Raw genomic sequence first — 25,549 nt, forward strand, 5'->3', positions numbered from 1 at the left:
GGAAGGCCTCTTGGAGGAGATGTGCGTTCAGTAAGGCTTTGGAAGTGGGGAGAGTAATTGTCGGATAAGAGGAGGGAGGGTTTTCCAGACTAGAGACAGGACATGGGCGAGAAGTCAGCAGCGGGATAGACGAGATCAAGGTGCATTGAGTAGGTTGGCATTAGAAGAGAAGATGAGAAGCAGCGTGGCTCAGTGGAAAGAGCACGGGCTTTGGAGTCGGGTCATGGGTTCAAACCCCGGCTCCGCCAATTGTCAGCTGTGTGACTTTGGGCAAGTCACCTCTCTGTGCCTCAGCTACCTCATCTGGAAAATGGGGATTAAGACTGCGAGCCCCACCTGGGACAGCCTGATCACCTTGTAACCTCCCCAGTGCTTAGAACAGTGCTTTGCACATAGTAAGCGCTTTACTAAATGCCATCATTATTAGAAGAGCCAAGTGTGGGGGCTGGGTTGTAATAGGAGAGCAGCGAGGTGAGGTAGAAGGGGGCTTTTCTTCACATCTCTGAGCTGGAAAGAGCAGTGCCCGCCCCCGCCCCCACCTCCAACGATTATTTCAGTGTTTGAAATCCCTCCTTCACCAGGATCTCCCCCCAACCTTTCAGAGATAAACAGGGACCCCATCCATCCCTCCCTCGCCTCCCCCAGGACCTCAATTTTATGGAAAAGTTATGCACACATGTCTCTGTGGTGACAGAGACATAAATGTTTTCTGCCAGGGAATGCCGTTGGTGAGTTACCTTTTCGTGAGAAGCTTAATGGATAGAGCACGGCCCGGGAGACAGAAGGTCATGGGTTTTTAATTCCGGCACCACCACTTATCTGCTGTGTGACCTTGGGTAGGTCACTTCACTTCTCTATGCCTCTGTTACCTCATCTGTAAAATGGGGATTGAGACTGTGAGCCCCCCATGGGACTGGGACTGTGTCCAACCCAATTTACTTGTATCCACCCCAGCGCTTAATACAGTGCCAGGAACATAGCCCTTTAACACCATCATTATTATGGTGTTTATTATTATTATTATTATTATTTTCACCTCTCCTGCCCAAGAACATGGAAGGCCTTCATCGTGTGTGTTTTTTTTTTCTCTTAATGTGAAGCTGGAGGAACAGAGTCACTTAAACCAGATCCGGACTTTTCTATTAACAAAACCACTCACAGAGCAGGAAAGGCCTCAGTTTCCTCATCTGCAAAATGGGAATTCAGGTCCTGCTCTCCCCACCACCATCTTTATCAAATAATCAGCGGTATTTATTGAGCGCTTACTGTGTTGCAGAGCACTGTACTAAGCACTTGGGAAAGGACAATACAACAGAGTTGGTAGATGAGAACACTGCCCACAAGAAGCTTACAGTTTACCCTTATACTGCAAGCCTCTTGTGGGACAGGAACTGTGTCTGACCTGACACAGAGGGAACTGAAGCACAGAGAAGTGAAGTCACTTGCCCAAGGTCACACAGCAGACAAGCAGTGGAGTCGGGATTGGAGCCAGGTCCTTCTGATTCCCAGGCCCGTGGTCTATCCACTAGACCACACTGTCTCTCAAACACCAAAAACGCTGTCTCCCTTATGTCCTTCAGCTGTCTGCCTGGAGTAGTTCTGGAGAAGCCTGCCTGGAGGCAGGGGAATGGACTACATGAAGGCCAGAGGGGGCCTCTAAAGCAAACCCAGAAGTTTAGGAAACAGATCGTGTTTAGGAAAGGGAAGGAGATGGAAAAAAAGAAAGGGAAACACACACAAATAATCCCAAGAATGTCTCAGCGTTATCATCCCCAAAGAAGGCCCCAGTCAGTCAGTCAGTCAATCATATTTATTTAGTGCTTACCGCATGCAGAGCCCTCCATTCATTCATTCGATCGTATTTATTGAGCGCTTACTGTGTGCTAAGCGCTTGGAAAGTACAATTTGGCAACAGATAGAGACAATCCCTACCCATCAGCCGGCTCAAATAATCCCAAGAATGTCTCAGCATTATCATCCCCAAAGAAGCCCCCAGTCAGTCAGTCAGTCATATTTATTTAGTGCTTACCGCATGCAGAGCACTCCATTCATTCATTTGATTGTATTTATTGAGTGCTTACTGTGTGCTCAGCGCTTGGAAAGTAAAACTCGGCAACGGATAAAGACAATCCCTACCCATCAGCGGGCTCACAGTCTAGAAGGGGGAGACAAACAAAACAAGTAGCATGGAGAAGCAGCGTGGCTCAGTGGAAAGAGCACAGGCTGTGGAGTCAGAGATCATGGGTTGAAATCCCAGTTCTGACAATTGTCAGCTGTGTGACTTTGGGCAAGTCACTTAACTTCTCTGTGCCTCAGTTACCGCATCTGTAAAATGAGGATTAAGACTGTGAGCCCCCCGTGGGACAACCTCATCTCCCATCCTCGTGTCTCTCTCCACTTCAATCCATACTTCATGCTGCTGCCCGGATTATCTTTGTCCAGAAACGCTCTGGACATATTACTCCCCTCCTCAAAAACCTCCAATGGCTACCGATCAATCTGCGCATCAAGCAGAAACTCCTCACCCTGGGCTTCAAGGCTCTCCATCACCTCGCCCCCTCCTACCTCACCTCCCTTCTCTCCTTCTACTGCCCAGCCCGCACCCTCCGCTCCTCCACCACTAATCTCCTCACTGTACCTCGCTCTCGCCTGTCCCGCCATCGACCCCCGGCCCACGTCATCCCCCGGGCCTGGAATGCCCTCCCTCTGCCCATCCGCCAAGCTAGCTCTCTTCCTCCCTTCAAGGCCCTGCTGAGAGCTCACCTCCTCCAGGAGGCCTTCCCAGACTGAGCCCCTTCTTTCCTCTCCCCCTCGTCCCCCTCTCCATCCTCCCGTCTTACCTCCTTCCCTTCCCCACAGCACCTGTATATATGTATATATGGTTGTACATATTTATTACTCTATTTATCTATTTATTTATTTATTTTACTTGTACATTTCTATCCTACTTATTTTATTTTGTTGGTATGTTTGGTTCTGTTCTCTGTCTCCCCCTTTTAGACTGTGAGCCCACTGTTGGGTAGGGACTGTCTCTATGTGATGCCAATTTGTACTTCCCAAGCGCTTAGTACAGTGCTCTGCACATAGTAAGCGCTCAATAAATACGATTGATTGATTGATTGATTGATTGTAACCTCCCCAGTGCTTAGAACAGTGCTGGGCACATAGTAAGCGCTTAATAAATGCCATCATTATTATTATTGTGAAGTAGACAGGTGTCTACCATCAAAATAGATAAATAGGATTATAGATATATATACATCATTAATAAAATAGAGTAGTAAATATGTACAAATATACACAAGTGCTGGGAGGGGAAGGGGATAGAGCAGAGGGAGGGAGTGGGGAGATGGGGAGTGGATGAGGAGCAGAGAAAAAGGGAGAGGCTCAGTCTGGGAAGGCCTCCTGAAGGAGGGGAGCTCTCAGTAGGGCTTGGAAGGGAGGAAGAGAGCTAGTTTGGCGGATATGAGGAGGAAGGGTATTCCAGGCCAGAGGTAGGACGTGTCCCAGGGGTCGGCAGCGGGACAGGCAAGAACGAGGCCCAGTGAGGAGGTTAGCGGCAGGGGAGCAGTGTGTGCGGACTGGGCTGTAGAAGGAGAGAAGGGAGGTGAGGTGGTGGGACTGTACTAAGCTCTAGGGAGAGTACGATATAACAAACACATTCCCTGCCCACAACCAGCGTACAGTCCTGAAGGCCCTTTGCTTGCCGGTCTATTTAAAAGAAGAGTAGACAAAGCCATTATATTTCTTTCCCGAATAATAATAATAATAGTAATAATGACTATGGAACATGGTAAACACTTACTATGTGCCAAGCACTGTTCTAAGGACTGGGGTAGATACAAGTTAATCAGGTTGGAGACAGTCCCTGTCCCACATGGGGCTCCACTCTTAGAGAAGCAGCATGGCTTAGTGGATAGAGCACAGGCCTGAGAAGCAGGTGGTCATGGGTTCTAATGCCACCACGTCTGCCGCGTGACCTTGAGTAAGTCACTTCACTTCTCTGAGCCTCAGTTACCTCATCTGTAAAATGGGAATTGAGGCTGTGAGCCCCACGTGGAGTAAGGACTGTGTCCAACCTGATTTTTTTTGTGGTTACCCCAGTGCTTAGTACAGTGCCTGGCACATAGGAAGCGCTCAACAAATACCATAGTAAAAATGATCCCCATTTTACAAATGAGGTAAATTCATTCATTCATTCAATCATATTTATTGAGCGCTTACTGTGTGCAGAGCACTGTACTAAGCACTTGGGAAATACAAGTTGGCAACATATAGAGACGGTTCCTACCCAGCAGCGGGCTCACAGTCCCAGAGAAGTGAAGTAACTTGCCCAAGGTCACGAAGCAGAAATGTGGAGGAGCCAGAATTAGAACCCAGAACCTTCCGACTCCCAGGCCCATCTTCTATCCACTTAGACCACGCTGTCTCTCAAACACCAAAAACCACCCACTAAGCCACACTGCTTCTCGAGCCACTTAGCAAGAGTTCCGGCTACCTCAGTGAGGTCCTTTCCATCTCTGATTTTTTCCGGGGTCCCCAAATGGCAAGGCAGGGCTGGCCAGGCAGTGAGACCGCAGATATTTCTTAAAAGACCACGGAGAGGATGATTTTGTGAGCCTTCAGGAGCACTCCTGGGTGAGCGTCACAATTCTAGACGGGGAGAGAAAGAGCCTTGATTGCAGTGGGCGTGCATCTGGCATTTCAATCAAAGAGCGGAAGATGTTTTCGGAGCCGACATGGCCATATAATGAAACCTCATGGGGTATTGCCGACTCAGAGAGCGATGGGTCCAGCGTGGAGCCGGAAATCACCCACACGGGTTGGAGGTGGCCTGGGAGACATTTCCGCCAGAGCAGGATCCCTGAACACTGGAGGGAGGATTATTATTTTTTTTTTGGTTCCCCCAACAAGAGCCAACCGAACCTCCCCGCGATGGCCTAAGGAAGCGTTGAATAATAATCATGATGATGGTAATTTTTAAGCGCTGACTACGTGCCAGGCGCTGTACTAAGCACTGGGATGGATACAAGCAAACCTTGAGAAAAGAGAATCTGCCGATTATGTGGTCCAGTGGAAAGAACATTCACTTCCCTGGGAGTCAGGAGACCTGGGTTCTCTGCCTGCTGGGGCTGAGCCATCCCAGGTGAAGGCTTCGGATCAAAGTGCCAATCGATCAATGGTATCTACTGAGCCCTTACTGTGTGCAGAGCCTGAAAATAAGCTGGCTAACTTGGACGGCAAGATGGCAGTTTATTTTACTTGTACATAGTTATTCTACTTATTTTATTTCGTTAATATGTTTTGTTTTGTTCTCTGTCTCCCCCTTCTAGACTGTGAGCCCACTGTTGGGTAGGGACCGTCTCTGTATGTTGCCAACTTGGACTTCCCAAGCGCTTAGTACAGTGCTCTGCACACAGTAAGCGCTCAATAAATACGATTGAATGAATGAATGAATGGCAGTAGCCACAAAGGCAACTGCCTGCCCAGGTTAGGTTGATAAAGCCCAGCCTATGCCGCAGCCTAATCAGTACAGTTTTTTAATGATACTTGTTAATTAATGTTATTAATGTCTGTCTTCCCTTCTAGACTGTAAGCTCAGTGTGGGCAGAGAATGGGTCTGTTATACTGTTATATTGTAGTCTCCCAAGTTCTTAGTAAAGTGTTCTGCATGGAGTAAGAGCTCAGTAAATGCGATTGACTGATGGACTTAAGCACTTACTATGTGCCAGGCACTGTACTAAGCGCTGGGGGAGTTACAGTTGGACAGACAGTCACCGGCCCACATGGGGTTCCCGGTCTGTCGGAGGGAGTAGTATTTAATTCCCATTTTATAGATGAGGTAAATCAATCAATCAATCAATCGTATTTAGCGCTTACTGTGTGCAGAGCACTGTACTAAGCGCTTGGGAAGCACAAGTTGGCAACACATAGAGATGGTCCCTACCCAACAGTGGGCTCACAGTCTAGAAGATGAGGCACTGAGAAGCGAAGTGACTTGCCCAAGGCCAACAGCAGGCAAGTGATGCAGTGATGCAGCAGGGATTAGAACCCAGGTCGTCTTAATCCCAGGCCCACGTGCTTCCCACTAACAATAATAATAATAATAGTGGTATTTGTTAAGCGCTTACTATGTGCCAGGCACTATACTAAGCCCGGGGGTGGATACAAACAAATCAAGCTGAACACAGTCCTCGCCCCATGTGGGGCTCACAGTCTCAATCCTCATTTTACCAATGAGGTAACTGAGGCTCAGAGAAGTGAAGTGACTTGCCCAAGGTCGCACAGCAGTCAAGTGGCGGAGCTGGGATTAGAACCTTCTGGGTCCCAGGCCCCTGCTCCATCCGTGCTGCTTTTTCCCTGGCCGTTTACGAACAGAACCGTCCCGAGCAGCGGGCACCCACCCGTTGCACCCAAAGCCCCAGCAGGAATCCAACTGGCAGAGACGAGAGAGTGTGAGTGGCTCTGTGCAAGCCACTTCACACTCTGATTGAGCCTCGTGTCGCAGGCTCTCCCCCCGCCAAGATACCTCCGTCCCGAGGATCGGCCGTCTTTCCCGTCGGATCGCCAATCAATGACGGGCATCGCTATTGTGGCAGAAGGCCGGGTGGCAAACCCAGGGATGCAGGGAGGTTTCCTGGGGTTATAAATGAGCTTTCGGGCCTTTTATCAATCAATCAATTGTATCGTTGAGTGCTTTACTGGATGTTAAATAATAATAATAATAATGATGGCATTTATTAAGCGCTTACTATGTGCAAAGCACTGTTCTTAGCGCTGGGGAGGTTACAAGGTGATCAGGTTGTCGCACAGAGGGCTCACAGTCTTAATCCCCATTTTACAGATGAGGTAACTGAGGCACAGAGCTTGGGAGGGTACAGTATAACGGAGTTGGTAGACATGTTCCCTGCCCAGTCTGGTGGGGGAGTTTTGTTTTTTAATGGACTCTGTAAAGGGCTTACTAATCGCTGAGGTAGATACAAGCTAAAGAGGTTGGATACAGCCCTTGTCCCACATGGGACTCAGTCCTTAATCCCCATCTTGCAGATGAGGTAACTGAGGCACAGAGAAGTAAAGTGACTTGCCCAGAGTGGCAGAGCAGACAAGGGACAGAGCTGGATTAGAACCCAGGTCGTCCTGACTCCCGGGCCCTTGTTCCACCCATTAGGCCACGCTGTTTCTCTTCGTATCAAGGTTCCCCCCCACATTCATCAATCGTATTTATTGAGCGCTTACTATGTGCAGAGCACTAGTGGGAACACCTTGGGGACTGAAAGTGCTGATTTTCGAAGGGGTAGTAGCATTTTTTGATGGTCCGCTAAATCCAGTGTCCTTGATGAAGCCCTGGAAAAATACAAAATAAAGAAATATTCCTGTCCAGTCTAATGGGAAAAGATAGACCTAAAGATCTTTACAACAAGGAATCGAAGGTTCAATTGAGTAAACTCCTAGCGGGCAGGGATTGTTTCTACCAACTGTATTGTATTGGACGCTCCCAAGCGCTCTGCACCCAGTAAGCACTCAATAAATGCCATCGCTGCTTGACAGACTCATGTGCAGAAGTGCTGAGGATGGGTTTAGGTAAATCCCTAAGTTTTAGCTTGAGTCCTAAGGCTTCTCAGAAATAGCGGGCAAGGGCTCTGCAGTTGCAAAACATTCAAGCAAGCACCTTTCGGGGATTGAAACTGCACTGACTGGCAGGCGACACACTGTCATGAAAGCAGCACTTAATAATGATGATGATGATAATTATAGTGGTATTTGTTAAGCACTTACTATGTGCCAGGCACTGTATAAGTAATGGGCTAGATGCAAGATAACCACGTCGGACACAGTCCCTGTCCCTCTTCGAGCACTCTCGGTTGAGGAAACCTACTGGGTCCTTAGGCCAGGGCTGAGTTTGCCAGCGTTTCCTCATGAGGGTGGGGAGAGGAGAGGGTGGTGCCCAAGAAGATGTTCAGACCCCCGGGGTGCCTGTGGTGTCAGCCACCCCGGCCTCTGACCGAGCGGCGTGGGGAGAGAGGCAGCCTTCCAGAGACCCTAATTCTGTTCTGTTGGATTGCAGAAAATCGATGCCCAAGCGATCGAAGAGTTTTACGGACTAACATCAGACATTTCCAAAAACTCAGAATCCGGGTATATCCTCTTTTACCAGTCAAGGGACTGAAATGGAACCAATTAACTCTAATTTAAAAAGGAAAGCAAAGCCCTCCTCCACTCTCTCTGCCCCTCCCTCCCTCCACCCTCCTCCCGGCCCCCAAGACACCAACGACGAAAGAAGAAGAAAGAGGGATCACGGTGGCGTCCCATCAGGATGTTGAGAGCCATCAGCCAAGGACAGTCTTCCACGGGCGACCCAGCGGAAGGAGGAAGAAGTTTCCTCTCTCCAGCCAAGCTCAGATTGATGCCTGCCATAGCGAGATGATTGTGTCTGCTCCTCTCTTCTTCCTGGTCTGTTTGTTCACCAACTGCTCCCCTCCAGAATCCTCCTCCCTTTCTACCTGATACCCAACTTCTTATTCCAAAAGGAAAGGTTTCCCTGAGCGGCCCTGAACAATCTCCTTCGCCATCTAAGATCTGCCCAAGACGTTCTGTGGATTTTTCCCTGGCTTTTCTGTATTTTAACAGAATGATTTCAATATCCTTTGTCAGCCGAAGACATATTTTAAGATGTGAGTAGCAGCCAGTTGCTGGATATTTTTGGTGACTAAGGCATGCGGAGCAGTATAATTCTAAGACACGTTGGAAATGTCAAGCCTGTAATTTTTTTTTGTAAGAACAAAATCACTCCGCGCAGAATTATAAATTCTCCAGAATCTCCTCAGACTTGAATAACACAAAAGCGCCACTCTTTTGGTATTCATTGTTATTGTCACATCCCTTTCCCTCCTGGAAGTTGTAACTTTTTTTTTTATATGCCACTTAGTCTATTGTACTGATATTTTTATTTTTAGCAAAAGCGTTTGAGTCAGAGCTACCGGCCTGCAGATCCAGTTGGGCACAGCAGTGGATGTGTTTCTAAAAAATACCCGTCTGGCGATCAGCTAGTGGGGTAGAGAGTCTACTGCTGAGTCACAGGGAAACGCAAAATGCCCCTCGGGAAGTTTGACCTGATCCAGACCCAGACCACCCCGTTTGCCAAGGTAAATGAAATAAGGGTCTTTTTCTCAAATAGGTCCAGATATTTTTCGTCCACCTCTTGGGAGGAACAAGCATCTTTGGAGGAGGAGGAGAAATAGAAGTGCAGAATGCCAAACCTTCTAACCTTCCCCCTTTGACATTCTAGTTTGACGTCCTACACTGTCCCACAAACAGTCAGGGAGTCTCCCTTGCTGCCAAGGGCCCGGTTCACCAGTGGTGAGGGGAAGGAAGTAGTTTGGTCTGTTCAGGACTGGATGGAGTCGGCGTGAAAACGAACCAAGAATGGGAAGGGAATTCACCGAAAATCTCCATGAAACCATCCAAATTCATCTCTCGGTGGGCCGGCGGTTAGAACCAATGGCTCAGAGCTGGGTTTTGAAGAGAGTCATTTTTTTTTTCCTTGGCTTGCCTCACCTCATTAGCTAATGGGCTGCTCTTGTTCTTGTGACAGGCTACCCTGTTAGTGCCGATCCACAAAAGCATGTTAACTTTTGCAATTCTCTGGTTTGCACAGGATCCCTAGCATCCCAGTGCCCTTATGAAGACAGTGAGTCGTCTCCTCCTTCCCCTTGCAGTACTTTAGGGTGGCTGAACCCCCAGACCCGCTCTTCCATTCCACAAGCTGTCGATCCTCTCCTAGTTTCTCAAGCAGAAATAGACCCACGGTCCCATCCTCAGACTGACACTGACCCCCTTTCCCATCTGAAGGATAAAAGAAAAAAAATTTCACAGCGCAGACCATTGTTTCCTGCGACTTGATTATTTACAACACGTTTGTTTCCAGAGTCTGAGTTAAGGTCATTCTCTCCCCACCCGCCCCAAATCAGCCATCCCCGGAGAACAAGACCCTCGGTAGCAACTCCCCTGCCTTGGCTCCCACGCCCGTGCGGGGCCCACGAAATGGCACCGATCACCTCCGTGTGTCCCTCCTTTCTGCCCGCAGCAAAGAGACCACTGAGTCTAAAGCTCACGTTCTAGGGACATCCCGTCGGACGCCCTCGATGTGGATTTTGAAAACCGGGCCAGGAACGTTTTTGCAAACAAGATACCCGGTTGGAGAGAGAAATTGTTGAAAGATGTATACTATAAATAAAGTTTGTTAAAAGTGCACTTTTGCTACAAGTTAATAAGGAATCTTAATAGGTTGAGGTTGGAAGAGAAAAATGGTGGACGCTGCGTAAAAAATGACCCTCACCTGTGCCCTTCCTATGGTTTTAGTCTTACAGTACTTGACGCTCCATCATGAGGCATCTAATAAAAACCCAGAGGCTCGCTTATCCCTGCCATTGCCTTTATCGGTGCCAGAATGAGTCCTGTTGAGTGGGGATGCGGAGAAGCAGGGCTGGGAATCAAAAGCCTTGGGTTCTACAAGTGCTCTGTCGCTTGCCTGCCGCTTCTCAGTGACTTGAATGTCCCCGTGGGCTGGGAGCCCCATGTGGGGCTGGTATCGTGCCTGTTCTAATTGTAATAATAATAATAATTATGGGATTTGTTATGTGCTTACTGTGTCAGCACTAAGCACCGGGGTGGGTACAAGCAAATCTGGTTGTGAGCTTGTTGTGGGCAGCCAGTGCCACTGTTCACTGTTGCATCGTACTCTCCCAAGCGCTTAGTACAGTGCCGTGCACACAGTAAGAGCTCAATAAGTCCAATTGAATGAATGGTTGGACACAGTCCCTGTCCCGCATAGGGCTCACAGTCTTAATCCCCATTTGACAGATGAGGTAACTGAGGCAAAGAGAGGTGAAGTGACTTGCCCAACACCACACAGCAGATAAACGGCGGAGCCAGGATTAGAACCCCTGACCTTCTGACTCTCAAGCCTGTGCTTTATCCGCTACGCCGTGCTGCTTCTCTGTATCTTTCCAAAGTGCCTGGCACACAGCACTTAAACACCACAATTACCACTATTTTTATTACTAACTCACCATCCGCCAGACCATACTCTGCCCACAGTGAGTGCTCAGTAAATATTAATGGCAGCCTCATCTGGGTCAGAGAGAGAGTGGGAGGGGCAGCTATTTCTACTCTGTCAGCTGCATTTCAGATGTTGATTTCAGCAGAAATATTCCTATTTTTAACCCAACACGGGGAGAAGGGGGTCATAACAAAGCCATGAGTCTTTTCAGTCTTATTGATTAATTGGCAGAAGGGATATGGCAATTGAAAAGAAATCAGCCGTCTCAGAATACAGAGGAATTTCTGCCTGGTTTTCTTCTGAGTCATATATTCTCTGGAGGTAATTTGATGACCTTTCTAAACCAACAGAAGCAGTCAGTAGTTGGTTGATCATTTTAAAGTCCAGACTGGGAATAAGAGGTTTGGGATTTGATTCCCGTTGACTCCTCTTCTGCGATAGCTCAGGCCAGTAGGAGACTGTCGAGTCAAGCGCTTAGTGTGGTGCTCTGCACACAGTAGGTGCTCAATAAATACGACTGAATGAGTGCATTGCCAGAGTGTGTGAACAACAACCGTGCCACTTGTTAAGCTCCGGGGTAGGCACGGGATGAGCAGATCCGGCCCTTGGGGCTCAGAGACCGAGGGAGAGGGAGAATGAGTATTGAAACCCCATTGTATAGATGAGGAAACTGAGGCACAGAGAAGTCAAGTGACTTGCCCGAGGTCACCTGGTGTGCAAGCAGGGGAGCTGGAACTTGGGGACCCAGGTATCCTGACTTCCGGCCCGTAGACTGCCAGCCATTGTCATCCCTCTGTAGTTCCGAAGGCTGAAGACCCCTTCCTGAGTGTCTAACAAATTGTGGCTGTCTTAGATTTGAGTCTCCCGAGGGACAGGGATCGTATCTAATTCCCAACTGTGTATTCTCTCACAGCGCTTAGTACAGTGCACTGCAGATAGTAAGTGCTTAATAAATGCCATACTATTACTTCTCTGGTCACATCTATCCCAGCGCTTAGTACAGTGCTTGGGCACATAATAATAATAGTAATAATGATGGCATTTGTTAAGCACATACTATGTGCAAAGCACTGTTCTAAGCGCTGGTACAGTAAGCACTTAACAAATACTGCAATTATTATTATTATTATCTCTTCCAAGATGCCTTCCCCAATTAAACCCTTTTCTCCCCAGCTCGCTCTCCCTTCTGCGCCATCTGTGATGATGATGATGATGATAGCAATTGTTAAGCGCTTACTATGTGCAAAGCACTGTTCTAAGCACTGGGGGAGGATACAAGGTGATCAGGTTGTCCCATGTGGGGCTCACAGTCTTAATCCCCATTTTACAGATGAGGCAACAGGCACAGAGAAGTTAAGTGACTTGCCCAAAGTCACACAGCAGAAAAGTGGCAGCGTTGGGATTAGAACCCGCGACCGCTGGCTCCCAAGCCTGTCCTCTTTCCACTGAGCCACGCTGCTTCTTTTATCTGTGCACTTGGAGCTGTGACCCTGGAAAAAAATTTGAAATTTTGAAGTTTGAAGTTTGACATTCATTTGAAATTCGCACCACCCCCATCCCCGCAGCACTTACGTACATATCTTTAAATTATATATTATCAATTACTCGTTTATTCGTATCATTGGCGGTCTCCCCCTCTAGACTGTAAGCTCGTTATGGGCAGGGAATGTATCTGCTAATTCTGTTGTAATCTCTCAAATGCTTAGTACAGTACTTTGCCTGGGTTTGGGAGTCAGAGGTCGTGGGTTCTAATCCTTGCTCCACCACTTGTGTGCTGTGTGACTTTGGGGCAAGTCACTTCACTTCTCTGTGCCTCAGTTACCTCATCTTTAAAACGGAGATTAAGACTGTGAGCCCCACATGAGACAACGTAATCACCTTGTGTGTCCCCCAGCGCTCAGATCAGTGCTTCACACATAGTAAGCGCTTAACAAATACCATAATTATTATAGTGAACGCTCAATAAATACCATCGATTGATTGACTGATGTTCATCTTTGCTAGAGTCGGGGCACATCTGAGAGAGTTGTGGTTCCTGCGCCTTCACTGGGAAAGGCCTTGTAGAGAAATAGATCCAACTGGAACTCCATCAATCAATCATCAGTGGTATTTATTGAACATTCATTGTGTGCAGAGCACTGTACTAAGCGCTTGGGAGAGTACAATACAACGTTCCCTGCCCATAATAAACTTACAGTCTAAGGCTTCTGGCATGAGCTAAGACTTCCCCATGCTGCTGGACAGGTCTTCCAGGTGAATAAAACGACACAAACGCTGGAAGTTCAGTTAATTCCTTCCCTGACCCTTGCAAACTCTTGAGCAGGGTAGAAGTGGTGTGGCTTAATGGAAAGAGTCCGGGCCTGGCTTCTAATCCTGGCTGTGCCACTTGCCTGCCGCGTGACCTTGAGTGAGTCACTGCCTCATCTGTAAAATGGGGATTAACTGCTTGTTCTCCCTTCTGTTTAGACTCGGACCGTGTTCGACCTGTTTGCATTGTATCTACCTCAGGGCTTAGTCAACGCTTCATAGATCCCTCAGTGATATTATTACCGAGCTACACCAAGAATCAATCAATCAAGTGTGTTTATTGAGCTCTTACTGTGTGTAGAGCAGTGTACTAAGCACATGGGAGAGGACAATTTAATAATATAACAGAGTTGGTAGACATATTCCCTGCCCACGACAAGCTTACAGTCTAGAGGGGGAAACAGTAATATAAATAAATGACCTTCAGACTCCGAGGCCCGTGCTCTATCCACTACGCCGTGTTGCTTCCCAATAAATGTTACAGATATGTAAATAAGTGCGGTGGGGTTGAGGGAAGGGTGAATAAACGGAGGAAATCCAGGCACAAGGGCGACGCAGGATTGGGAGAAGAAGAAATGAGGGCGTAGTAAAGGAAGATGTACCTTCAATAAGGCTTTGGAGGTGAGGAAAGTAATTGTCTGTTGAAGATGAAGAGGGAGGGCATTCCAGGCCAGAGGTAGGATGTGGGCGAGAGGTCAGTGGTGAGATAGAGGAGATTGAGGTCCAATGAATAGGTTGGAATTAAGGGAGTGAAGGGTGGAAAGAGCCCGGGCTTTGGAGTCGGTGGTCGTGGGTTCAAATCCCAGCTCTGCCACTTGTCAGCTGTGTGACTTTGGGCAAGTCTCTGTGCCCATTACCTCATCTGTAAAATGGGGATTAAGACTGTGAGCCCCCAGTGGGACAACCTGATCACCTTGTAACCTCCCTAGCACTTAGAACAGTGCTTTGCACATAGTAGGTTCTTAACAAATGCCGTTATTTTTTTTTTAAGTGTGTGGGCTGAGTTGTAGCAGGAGAGCAGCAAGGTGAAGTAGGAGTGGGCAAGATAGTTGAGAGCTTTGAAGCCGATGGTAAAGAGTTTCTGTTGGATGGGGAGGTGGATGGGCAGCCGCTGGAGGTTCTTGAGGAGTGGACTGCAATGTTTTTGTAGAAAAATGATCCGGGCAGCAGGCTGGTGTGGGGAGGCAGGGAGGTCAGCAAGGAAGCTGACAGAATAATCAAGGCAGGATATGATAAGTTCTGGGATTAACATGGTAGCAGTTCGGATGGGGAGGAAAGGATGGATTTTATTGATGTTAAGAAGGTAGAACCGACAAGGTTTAGTGATTGAATATGTGGGTGTAATGAGAGGTGAGTCAAGGATAACGTCAAGGTTACAGGCTTGTGAAATGGGAAAGATGGTGGTGCTATCTACAGTGATGGGAAAATCCAGGGAAGGACGGGGTTTGGGTGGGAAGATAAGGAGTCCTGTTTTGGACATGTTAAGCTTGAGGTGATGGGAGGACATCCAAGTAGAGATGTCTTGAAGGCAGGAGGAAATGAGAGACGCAGAGAGGGAAAGGGATCACAGCTGAAGATGTAGATTTGGGAATCATCCAAATGGAGATGGAAGTTGAAGCCATGGGAGCAAATGAGTTCTCCAAGGGAGTGGGTTAGATGGAGAATAAAAGGGGACCCAGAACTGAACCTTGAGGGATCCCCACAGTTAGGAGACGGGAGGCAGAGGAGGAACCTGCAAAAGAGACTGAAAATGAGCCACCAGGATCCAGGAGAAGGAGGTGGTTGACTGTCAATGGCAGATGAGCGACCAGGGGAGAATAGATGGAGTGGAGTCCTTTGGATGTGGAAAGAGGAGGTCATCGGGGAACTTTGAGAGGACGGTTTCCATGGAATGAAGGGGATGGAAGCCAGATTAAAGGGGGCAAGAAGAGAATTGGAGGAGAGGAACTTGAGGCGGTGGGTGTAGAAAACTTACTCAAGGAGTTTAGAGAGGAATGGTAGGAGGGAGGAGATAACTGGAGGTAGCTGTGGGGTCAAGGGAGGGTTCACTGGAGAGTGAACAGTTGAGGATGGTGGTCAGAGAGGGAAGAAGGGCAGAGGCAAGTGCTTTGATAAAGGTGCAAATGGATGGAGTTGGATGCACAGCTTGAGGGGGTGGGTTTTGAGAGAAGCCACGTGATCTCCTCTTGAGATACTGTTGGGAAATAAGGGAGAGGTGAAGAAGGAATAACAGAGGCACAGAAAAGTGAAATGATTCGCCTGAGGTCACACGACAGACAAGTGGCAGAGCTGGGATTAGAACCCTGCTCCTTCTGATGCCCAGACCCATGCCCTATCCGCTAGGCCACGCTGCTTCACTAAGTGACTTGCCCAAGGTCACACAGCAGGTAAGTGGCGGAGCCAGGATTAGAACCCAAGTCCTCTGGCCCATGCTCTTTCTACTAGGCCACAGATGGTTTCAGTTTTCTCAATGAAGTACGTGTCCAGGCCATTAAGGGCTAGAGTTGGGGGACACGGCAAGACGGGGGGTTTGAGGAGGGAGTTAAATATCTGGAACAACTGGCGAGGGAATGGGGAATGGGAGTCAAAAAGGATGGAGAAATAATTTTGCTGGCAGACGAGAGGGCAGAGATAGGGCACGCAAGGATGAACTTGATGTGAACTAGTTCAGCCTGATACCTGGATTTCCACCATTCATTCATTCAGTCGTATTTATTGAGCGCTTACTGTGTGCAAAGCACTGTACTAAGCGCTTGGGAAGTACAAGTTGGCAACATATAAAGACGGTCCCTACCCAACAACGGGCTCACAGTCTAGAAGGGGGAGACAGACAACAAAACAACCGCGCTCTGCACAGGACCAAAGGAAGCAGACTGTGGAAGCGATTTAGGGCTTTGGGTTGCCTGCTGTGTGACCTCGGGCAAGTCATTTCACTTCTCTGTGCCTCAGTTTCCTCATCTGTAAAAAGGGACTTGAGACTGTGAGCCCCACATGGAACGGGGACTGTGTTCAACCCGATTTGCTTGTTTCCACCCCAGCCCTCAGTACAGTGCCTGGTACGTAGTAAGCGCTTAACAAATGCCAGAATTATTATTATTCTTTTTAGTGGTATGATCTGGATGAAGGGATAGGGGAGCAAGTGAGTTGGGTTCATTAGAGGGGGATGTCAATTTGATCGTCCAGGGAAGGTATTTTGAGTATGGAGGCTAAGCGGGGCATGATGAGTTGAGAAAATTGGATGGGGTCATTCATTCAATCATATTTATTGAGCGCTTACTGTGTGCAGAGCACTGTACTAAGCGCTTGGGAAGTACAAGTTGGCAACATAGAGACGGTCCCTACCCAACAGCGGGCTCACAGTCAAATGACGGCCAAATGACGGTAGGTCTCTGTTGGGGAATGGGAAAGATTTGAGAAGCAGTGTACCTCAGTGGAAAGAACCCGGGATTTGGAGTCAGAGGTCATGGGTTCAAAGTCGGCTGTGTGACTTTGGGCAAGTCACTTCACTTCTCTGGGCCTGTTACCTCATCTGTAAAATGGGGGTGAAGACTGTGAGCCCCCCCATGGGACAACCTGATCACCTTGTATCCTCCCCAGTGCTTAGAACAGTGCTTTGCACATAGTAAGTGCTTAACAAATGCCATCATTATTATTCTCTATACCTCAGTTTCCTCATCTGTAGAGAGGGAATTCAGTACCTCCCACCCCTTTAGGAAGGGACTGTGTCTGACCTTATTGCCATGTAACTACAGGGCTGTTACAAGGTAATCAGGTTGGACACAGTCCCTGCCCCAAATGGGGCTCGCAACCTTAAACCCCGTTTTGCAGTTGAGTTAACTGAGGTACAGAGAAGTTAAGTGACTTGCCCAAGGTCACACAGCAGACAAGTGGCAACGGAGCACAAGGGGCTAATTCAAGAAGCGCGAGGGTCTACAGCAAAGATGGGGAAAAAAGAGTTTAGGCTCAGCGGAACTCCATTCTCCAGAAAAGCAGCTGAAGAACCAACTTCTAATTTTTAACACATGGATGACTAACCCAAATGCCACAATACAGTGCCGGTGTTTAAATATACGGCTCGTCCTTGGCAGGCTGAACTTGCGGGTATTTTCTACCTTTGACGGAGCCCTCTCAAGAGGGTGGTGTGCATGGCGGGTTTCCAAGGGCTATTCGCTTGCGAGGGAAGTCACAGTATTGCTGGAGAATCAAAGGGCTTTGCACATAGTAAGCGCTTAATAAATGCCATCATTATTATTACTATTATTATTTAGGATGGCCCGCCCACCGGGGAGGGAACAGGAAGGGACCCAGGGACCCACCGCCTCACTTCACTTCTTCGGGCCTCGGTCACCACAGCTGGAAAACGGGGGTAAAAGTAATAATGATGCCCTCAGTTAAGCGCTTACTACGTGCCCGGCACCGTTCTAAGCACCGGGGGCGATCCAGGGTGATCAGGTCATCCCACGTGGGGCTCACCGTCTTCATCCCCACTTTCCAGATGAGGGAACTGAGGCCCAGAGAAGTGAGAGGCCCAAGGCCACACAGCGGACAAATGGAGGTGGTAGGATTAGAACCCAGGCCCGTCCTCCATCCATCCTCCATCCCTTCAAAGCCCTACTGAGAGCTTACCTCTTCCAGGAGGCCTTCCCAGACTGAGCCCCCTCCTGAGGGAGAGAAAGGTGAGGAAAAAGGGAACGGACTGGAGAAAAGGGAGGAAGGAGGGAAGAAGAAGGAAGCAGAGAGGAGACACACACAGACACACTGTTCTTGGCGCTGTGGAAAAGACACATCCCCCTCCCCATCCCTCCTCCTTACCTCCTTCCCCTCCCCACAGCACCTGTATATATGTTTGTACGTATTTATTACTCTATTTTATTTGTACATATTTATTTTATTTTGTTAATATGTTTTGTTTTGTTCTCTGTCTCTCCCTTCTAGACTGTGAGCCCGCTGTTGGGTAGGGACCATCTCTAGATGTTGCCGACTTGTACTTCCCAAGCGCTCAGTACAGTGCTCTGCACACAGTAAGCGCTCAATAAATACGATTGAATGAATGAATGAAAGGGCCCAAAAGCCAGGAGGCCGCCCTGTCCACCTCAGAAACCACTGCTTTGGGGCCGAGTTCTCTGCTCTGGGGGCTTGGTCCGGGTTGTCATGTCCAGAGGGTGGTTTGATGTGTCGGGTGGGAACGTGTGTGTGCATTTGTGTGTGTGTGTGTTTTCTCCCTCATCTGTCAGGCTCCTGAGGGCCGGGACTCTGGACTGTAATCTCATTGTAGGCAGGGTATATCTACCACTTCTGTTGCATTGTACTCTACCAAGCGCTTAGTACAGTGCACTGTACATGATAAGTGCTCAATAAATACCATTGATTAACTGTAGCTCCCTCCTTTCATTCATTCATTCACTCATTCAATCGTATTTGTTGAGCGCTTACTCTGCACAGAGCACTTTACTAAGGGCTTGGGAAGTACAAGTTGGCAACGTATTGAGACGGTCCCTACCCAACAGCGGGCTCACAGTCTAGAAGGGGTAGACAGACAACAAGACAGAACATAGTAACAAAATAAAATAAATAGAATAAATATGTACAAATAAAATAAATAGAGTAATAAATCCGTACAAACATATATACATATATACAGGTGCTGTGGGGAGGGGAAGGAGGTAAGGCGGGGGGGGATGATGAAGGGGATGTGTCTCTTCCACAGCCCCAAGTACAGTGTGTATGTATGTGTCTCCTCTCTGTTTCCTTCTTCTTCCCTCCTTCCTCCCTTTTCTCCAGTCCATTCCCTTTTTCCTCACCTTTCTCTCCCTCTTTTTTTCCTCCTCCTTTCCCAAGGACTAGGAAGAGACTGTTTCGGGTCAGCCTTTAACTTCCAGAAGGATGCTTCTCTGCCCCAACCATAAAATAACTTGGCCAAGGAGAAGCAACGTGGCCTACTGTTGGGTAGGGACCGTCTCTATATGTTGCCAGCTTGTACTTCCCAAGCGCTTAATACAGTGCTCTGCACACAGTAAACGCTCAATAAATACGACTGAATGAATGAATGAATAGTGGAAAGAGCACGGGCCTGGGAGTAAATAGACCTGGGTTCGAATCCTGCTCTCCACGACTTGTCTGTTGTGTGGCTTTGGGCAAGTTGCCTGGACCGCACACTTTGCTCCTCTAATGCCTATCTACTGACTGCTCCTCAATCTGGGGTATCTCGTTGCTGACCTCTCGCCCACATCCTGCCTCTGGCTTAGAACACCCTCCCTCATCGTATCTGACAAACAATGACTCTCCCCACTTTCAAAGCCTTATTGAAGGCACATCTCCACCAAGATGTCTTCACTGACCAAACCCTCATTTCTTCTTCCCAGACTGAGGCCTTTCCAGACTGAGCCCCCTCCTTCCTCTCCCCCTCCTCCCCCCTCCATCCCCCCCACCTTACCTCCTTCCCTTCCCCACAACGCCTGTATATATGTTTGCACATATTTATTACTCTATTTATTTATTTATTTTACTTGTACATATTTATTCTATTTATTTTATTTTGTTAATATGTTTTGTTTTGTTCTCTGTCTCCCCCTTCTAGACTGTGAGCCCACTGTTGGGTAGGGACCGTCTCTATAGGTTGCCAACTTGTACTTCCCAAGTACTTAATACAGTGCTCTGCACACAGCAAGTGCTCAATAAATATGATTGATTGATTGATTCTTCCCCCACTCCCTTCACCCTTATACTTGGACTCGCTCCCTTTATTCACCCAAAGCACTAGGTATATATCTATAATAATAATAATGATGATGATGACATTTGTTAAGCGCTTACTATGTGCCATGCACCGTTCTAAGCGCTGAGGTAGATACAAGGTGATCGGATTGCAGTCTTAATCACCATTTTACAGATGAGGGAACTGAGGCACAGAGAAGTGCATTGACTTGCCCAAGGTCACACATAATGATGATGGCATTTGTTAAGCACTTACTATGTGCCATGCACCATTCTTAGCGCTGGAGTAGATACAAGGTGATCAGATTGCAGTCTTAATCCCCATTTTACAGATGAGGGAACTGAGGCACGGAGAAGTGCATTGACTTACCCAAGGTCACACATAATGATGATGGCATTTGTTAAGCGCTTGCTATGTGCCATGCACCTTTCTAAGCGCTGGAGTAGATACAAGGTGATCAGATTGCCGTCTTAATCCCCATTTTACAGATGAGGGAACTGAGGCACGAAGAAGTGCAGTGACTTGCCCAAGGTCACACAGCAGACAAGTGGTGGAGCCGGGATTGTATTTATACTAATGTATTAATATATTAATTAGTATAATAATCAATATATTAATGTTGTTCCCAACTTGTACTTCCCAAGCACTTAGTACAGTGCTCTGCACACAGCGCTCAATAAATCAATCAATCAATCGTATTTATTGAGCGCTTACTATGTGCAGAGCACTGTACTAAGCGCTTGGGAAGTACACATTGGCAACATATAGAGACAGTCCCTACCCAACAGTGGGCTCACAGTCTAAAAGGGGGAGACAGAGAACAAAACCAAACCTACTAACAAAATAAAATAAATAGAATAGATATGTACAAGTAAAATAAATAAATAAATAAATAAATAAATAAATAAATAAATAAATAAATAGAGTAATGAATGTCTGTCTCCGCCTCTAGACTGTAATCTCGTTGTGGGCAAGGGACATGTCTACCAACTCTGTTATACTGTACTCTCTTGAGCTTAGTACTTGACTGTAGCTTCTTCTCCCTACACATAGTAAATGCTCAACAAATAAGATTGATTGGTTGAGTAACTTCTCTGTACTTCAGTTTCCACATCTGGAGATTTGAGATTAAATGCCTGTTCTCCCTCCCCTTAGGCTAAACCCCTTTTGGGACAGGGACTGTGCCTGATCTAATTATTTTGTATCTAAGCCAGCTCTTTGTACAGTGCTTGTCACAGAGTAAGGGCTTAACAAATACCACAGGTTATTATTATTATTATTCGTGATGAAAGAAATTTTAAGGGCTATCTTTAACCCTCTCAGGGTCGCACCTGGAGGGTTTCCATTTCTCTACCAGTCTTGACTATAGGAGGGAGAGTCAAGCAGAGGCCCACCCATTCCATTCCTAGCTTGGGCAGTGGCTAGCGAGTGGAAGGCAATTTGTTACAAGTCAAAACTCACCAGTGCCGGGCAGCAGCGGCGTCGTGGGAGAGAGTCAAGGGTGGAGGCTCGAGTTTACTGTGCAGAAGGAGGCGACGGTAAACCGCTTCTGGATTTTTACCAAGAAAACTCTCCGGATCCACAACCAGAAGATTGCAGACGGAGGTGGGGCGTTCTGGGAGCGGTGTATCCACGGTGGGTGGATGGGTCGGAGACAACTCGACGGCGTAAGACAGGACCTTATCTTTATATACCACTTTCATTCCCAAAGCGTGCTCACATTATTTATCTCATTTATGCCCTCACAACAGTCCTGGGAGGTAGGGAGCAAGGCAGGTATTATCATCTACAGCGTGGCTCAGAGAAGCAGCGTGGCTCAGTGGAAAGAGCACGGGCTTTGGAGTCAGAGGTCATGGGTTCAAATCCTGGCTCCGCCAGTTGTCAGCTGTGTGAATTTGGGCAAGTCACTTAACTTCTCTGGGCCTCAGTTACCTCATCTGTAAAATGGGGATGAGGACTGTGAGCAACTTGATCACCTTGTAACCTCCCCAGTGCTTTGCACATAGTAAGCACATAATAAATGTTATTATTATTATTATCCCCATTTTCCAGATGAGGAAGATGAGGCACAGAGCGCTTATGGGACTTGTCCAAGGTCACACAGCAGGCTGGTGACGGAGCCTGGACTCAAACCCGGGTCCGCGGCCTGTGATGTGGCCAAGGTGGGGAGGGAGGGCAGACTGGGCAAGAGGCGAGCCTTAGGCAATGGATGGCAGAGGTGGGATTGAAAGGATCTCTTGGGAGGAATGAAAAGCAGGAGCTGAGGTGGAGTGGGAGAGGAGAGTGGAGTGGTCAAAGAAAATGTTGATGAAGGAGGCTTGCAAGCCTGTTTGTACCATAGCAGTAGGGAAGCCACTGGAGGTTTAGAGAAACAGGGTGAGGGGGTGCTGTCAGAAAATCCAGGGTGGGAATCATACTAATAATTGTGGTATTTGTTAAATACCTACTGCGTGTCAACCGCTGTACTCAAGTGCTGAGGTAGATACAAGATAATCGGGCGGATAGTATTGAATCATTTTACAGATGAGGAAACTGAGGCCCAGAGATGTCAAGTGACCTGCAGGGAAGGGGAGGATCCAGGATTAGAACCCAGGTTCCCCGTCTCCCTGTGATCCTGTCCACTGGGGGCTTCCATGGCAGCTGCAGGGACCAGAGAGGCGGGGGAGGTTGGTGGGAGGAAAACCCTCAGGAAAACACAACCTTTCTATGATCTCATGAGTGACCCACCGATCTGTACAGATTCCTTCCTTGTCTCTGTCAGTGCTGGATTTAGCTGGAGACTGGGAGGGGTGTGATGTGAGGTGGGGGGTGGGAGAGGTATGTATGTGCTTGCACGTGCCCCCACGGGTGTCTTGAATCATGAAAGACAATTAGCCACGTTAGGAGAGTCTCCCTCTCTCTCGGCGTCGCCTTCCCCACCCTCTGTCTGTCGCGCCTCCTCTATCCCACCTCTGACTGTCTCTCTGTCTCTCTCCCCCATCCCTCCCCTCTCCTGCTCTCTTTCCTAGGAGAGGATGGGAGGATCTCCATGGCAACCCACCGGCTGGGCCTGTTAGGCCCGTGAGTCATCAGATTGGTGGCAGAGGCAGTGAATTATGGGCCCCGGTGAGGAGCCCGGCTTCCCTACGAGGACCCCCAAACCTAGCAGTGTGAGAACAATGTTGGAGCAAGACCTGAAAGCATCCCCCCACAATCCACTAAGCAGGGACCCGGGGGGCAGTTGGGGATCCCATTTCCCACCCCCACCCCTGCCCTGCAGCTTCCTGACCTTCTTTGGGATTTCCCTGGGATTTCTGGGAGGCCTCTGGCCTCCAGGAATGGTTGCTTCAGCCTCCTGAGGCACACGCAGCCTCATTTGCCGACCAACGGGCCTCAGACAGGAACGGGAGTAATTACAATAACCGAGGTAATAATTGTGGCATTCGTTAAGCCCTTATGTGCCAGGCACTGTATTTCAGAGCTTGTAACAGTGCTCAGTGCTTAGAACAGTGCTTGGCACATAGTATGCGCTTAACAAATAGCCCAGTGTTGGGTAGGGACCGTCTCTATATGTTGCCAACTTGTGCTTCCCAAGCGCTTCGTACAGTGCTCTGCACACAGTAAATATGATTGAATGAATGAACAAATACATTCATTATCACTAAGCACTGGGGTGGATACAAGCACACTGGGTTGGACAGGGTGTCTGGCCCCCGTGGGGCTCACAATCTTAATCCCCATTTTACAGAGGAGGTAACTGAGGTATAGAGAATTTAAGTGACTTGCCCAAGGTCCCACAGAAGCAGCATGGCCTAATGGATAGAGCAAGGGCCTGGAAATCAGAAGGACCTGGGTTTTAATCCTGGCTCCACCATTTGTCTGCTGTGTGACCTTGAGTGAGTCACTTAACTTCTCTGTGCCTCAGTCACCTCATCTGTAAAATGGGGATTAAGACCGTGAGCCCCATGAGGGACAGGGACTGTGTCCAACCTGATTAGCTTGTATCTATCCCAGCGCTTGAAACAGTGCTTGACGCATAGTAAGCACTTAGCATTGTGGCTTAGTATAAAGAGCACGGGCTTGGGAATCAAGGACGTGGGTTCTAATCCCACCTCTGCCACTTGCCTGCTGTGTGACCTTGGGCAAGTCACTTCACTTTTCTGTACCTCAGTTACCTCATCTGTAAAATAGGAATTAAAAGTGGGAGCCCCACGTGGGACCACCTGATCACCCTGTATCTACCCCAGCACTTAGAACAGTGCTTGGCACATCGTAAACATTTAACAAATACCATAATTATTATTATTATTATTAACAAACCCTATCATCATCAGCAAGTCATTGACAGAACCAAGATTAGAACCCAAGCCCTCTGATTCCCAGGCCCATCTTCCTGGCCATGGAAGGACTGCCTGGCTTTTGGGAGAGAGAAACCTTGGAGCAAGGGCGGGGGGGTGTCTCCATCCCCTGGGAACTCCCAGGCATCCATTCTAGACTGTAAGCCGTTGTTGGGTAGGGACCGTCTCTATATGTTGCCAACTTGTACTTCCCAAGCGCTTAGTACAGTGCTGCTCACACAGTAAGCGCTCAATAAATATGATTGAGTGAATGAATCCCTCTCCCTTCCGATTCCCAGGCTGCATCTCACTCCCCCTCTGCTGCTGGCTGCTGTGGTCCCCCGAGAGCATCTCGGAGGGCTGCAATCTGAGAGTGACGCAGGATCTGCTGGCATCTCGGGAAGAGGGATTTAAATCCGACATGGAGACGTACTCGACTGCCGAGGCCAATGGGTGGACAAGGACATTTGTCCTACCAGATAGTGGGAGGAGGAGGAAGCGTGGCTGTCTTGCTGCCCAGGGCCATCATGCCAGGCATCTGGGAATTTAGGATTCACTTGAGAGAGGGGCCTCTTACCAGTTGGCTAAATAAATGCAATTTAATAAATGTTGATGTGCAAATGTAATCAAGTCAAAGCTGGGCCAGTTCTTAATCACTGAGCTTTCTGGTCTCTCTATGCCTCTCTGTGTGTCTGTCTCTGCTTCTGTGTTTCTGCCACTATCTCAGTTTCTCTGGTTACCTATGTCCCTCTCGATCTCTGGGTGTCTCTCTGCCTCTCCTGGCCTCCAGTTTGACCTTCATCTACCTCCATCTGCCTGTGTGTCTCTGCCTGTCTCTGTGTCTATTTCTCTCCCTGCCTTTTTGTCTGTTTTCTCCAGTCCTTGCCTCTGCCTCCTCTCTCCTTCTCTTCCTCCCTCTCCTCTCTCCTCCATCTTCATTCCTGTCTCCTCCCACTACTCACCCTCTCCTTTCCATGCTCACTCCTCTCCCATACCTCTCTTCTCCCTCTACTCTCCCTCTCGTCTCTCCCCTCTTGTCCCCGGCACAAACAGAATGGGCCCACCCTGGGCTTAATTCTGAGATTATTCTGGGAAGGAACAAAGCCCTTTTCAGCTCCCGTTAGACTGTAGACCGTAAATCTAGGCTGTAAG

At 48.2% G+C, this 25,549-nt stretch overlaps 1 protein-coding gene and 1 non-coding gene across 2 annotated transcripts in view; both read left to right on the forward strand.

The window, feature by feature from the left end:
• LOC119929832 (ubiquitin carboxyl-terminal hydrolase 12-like) overlaps window positions 1-10,248 on the forward strand; it is a 74,791-nt gene extending 64,543 nt beyond the window's left edge. Inside the window, exon 9 of the mRNA XM_038748146.1 lies at window positions 8,066-10,248. Within this exon, the coding sequence (XP_038604074.1) occupies window positions 8,066-8,167 (102 nt within the window). The 3' untranslated portion in view covers window positions 8,168-10,248. The remainder of the gene's footprint in view (window positions 1-8,065) is intronic.
• Window positions 10,249-21,394: 11,146 nt separating this feature from the next.
• Window positions 21,395-21,532, forward strand: LOC119930189. Its single transcript, XR_005451677.1, has one exon. It is a non-coding gene; the product is annotated as a small nucleolar RNA SNORA7 (small nucleolar RNA).
• Window positions 21,533-25,549: the final 4,017 nt, after the last annotated feature.

This window comes from Tachyglossus aculeatus, chromosome 6 (assembly GCF_015852505.1).
Source record: "Tachyglossus aculeatus isolate mTacAcu1 chromosome 6, mTacAcu1.pri, whole genome shotgun sequence".
In the NCBI taxonomy this organism is placed as follows: Eukaryota; Metazoa; Chordata; class Mammalia; order Monotremata; family Tachyglossidae; genus Tachyglossus; species Tachyglossus aculeatus.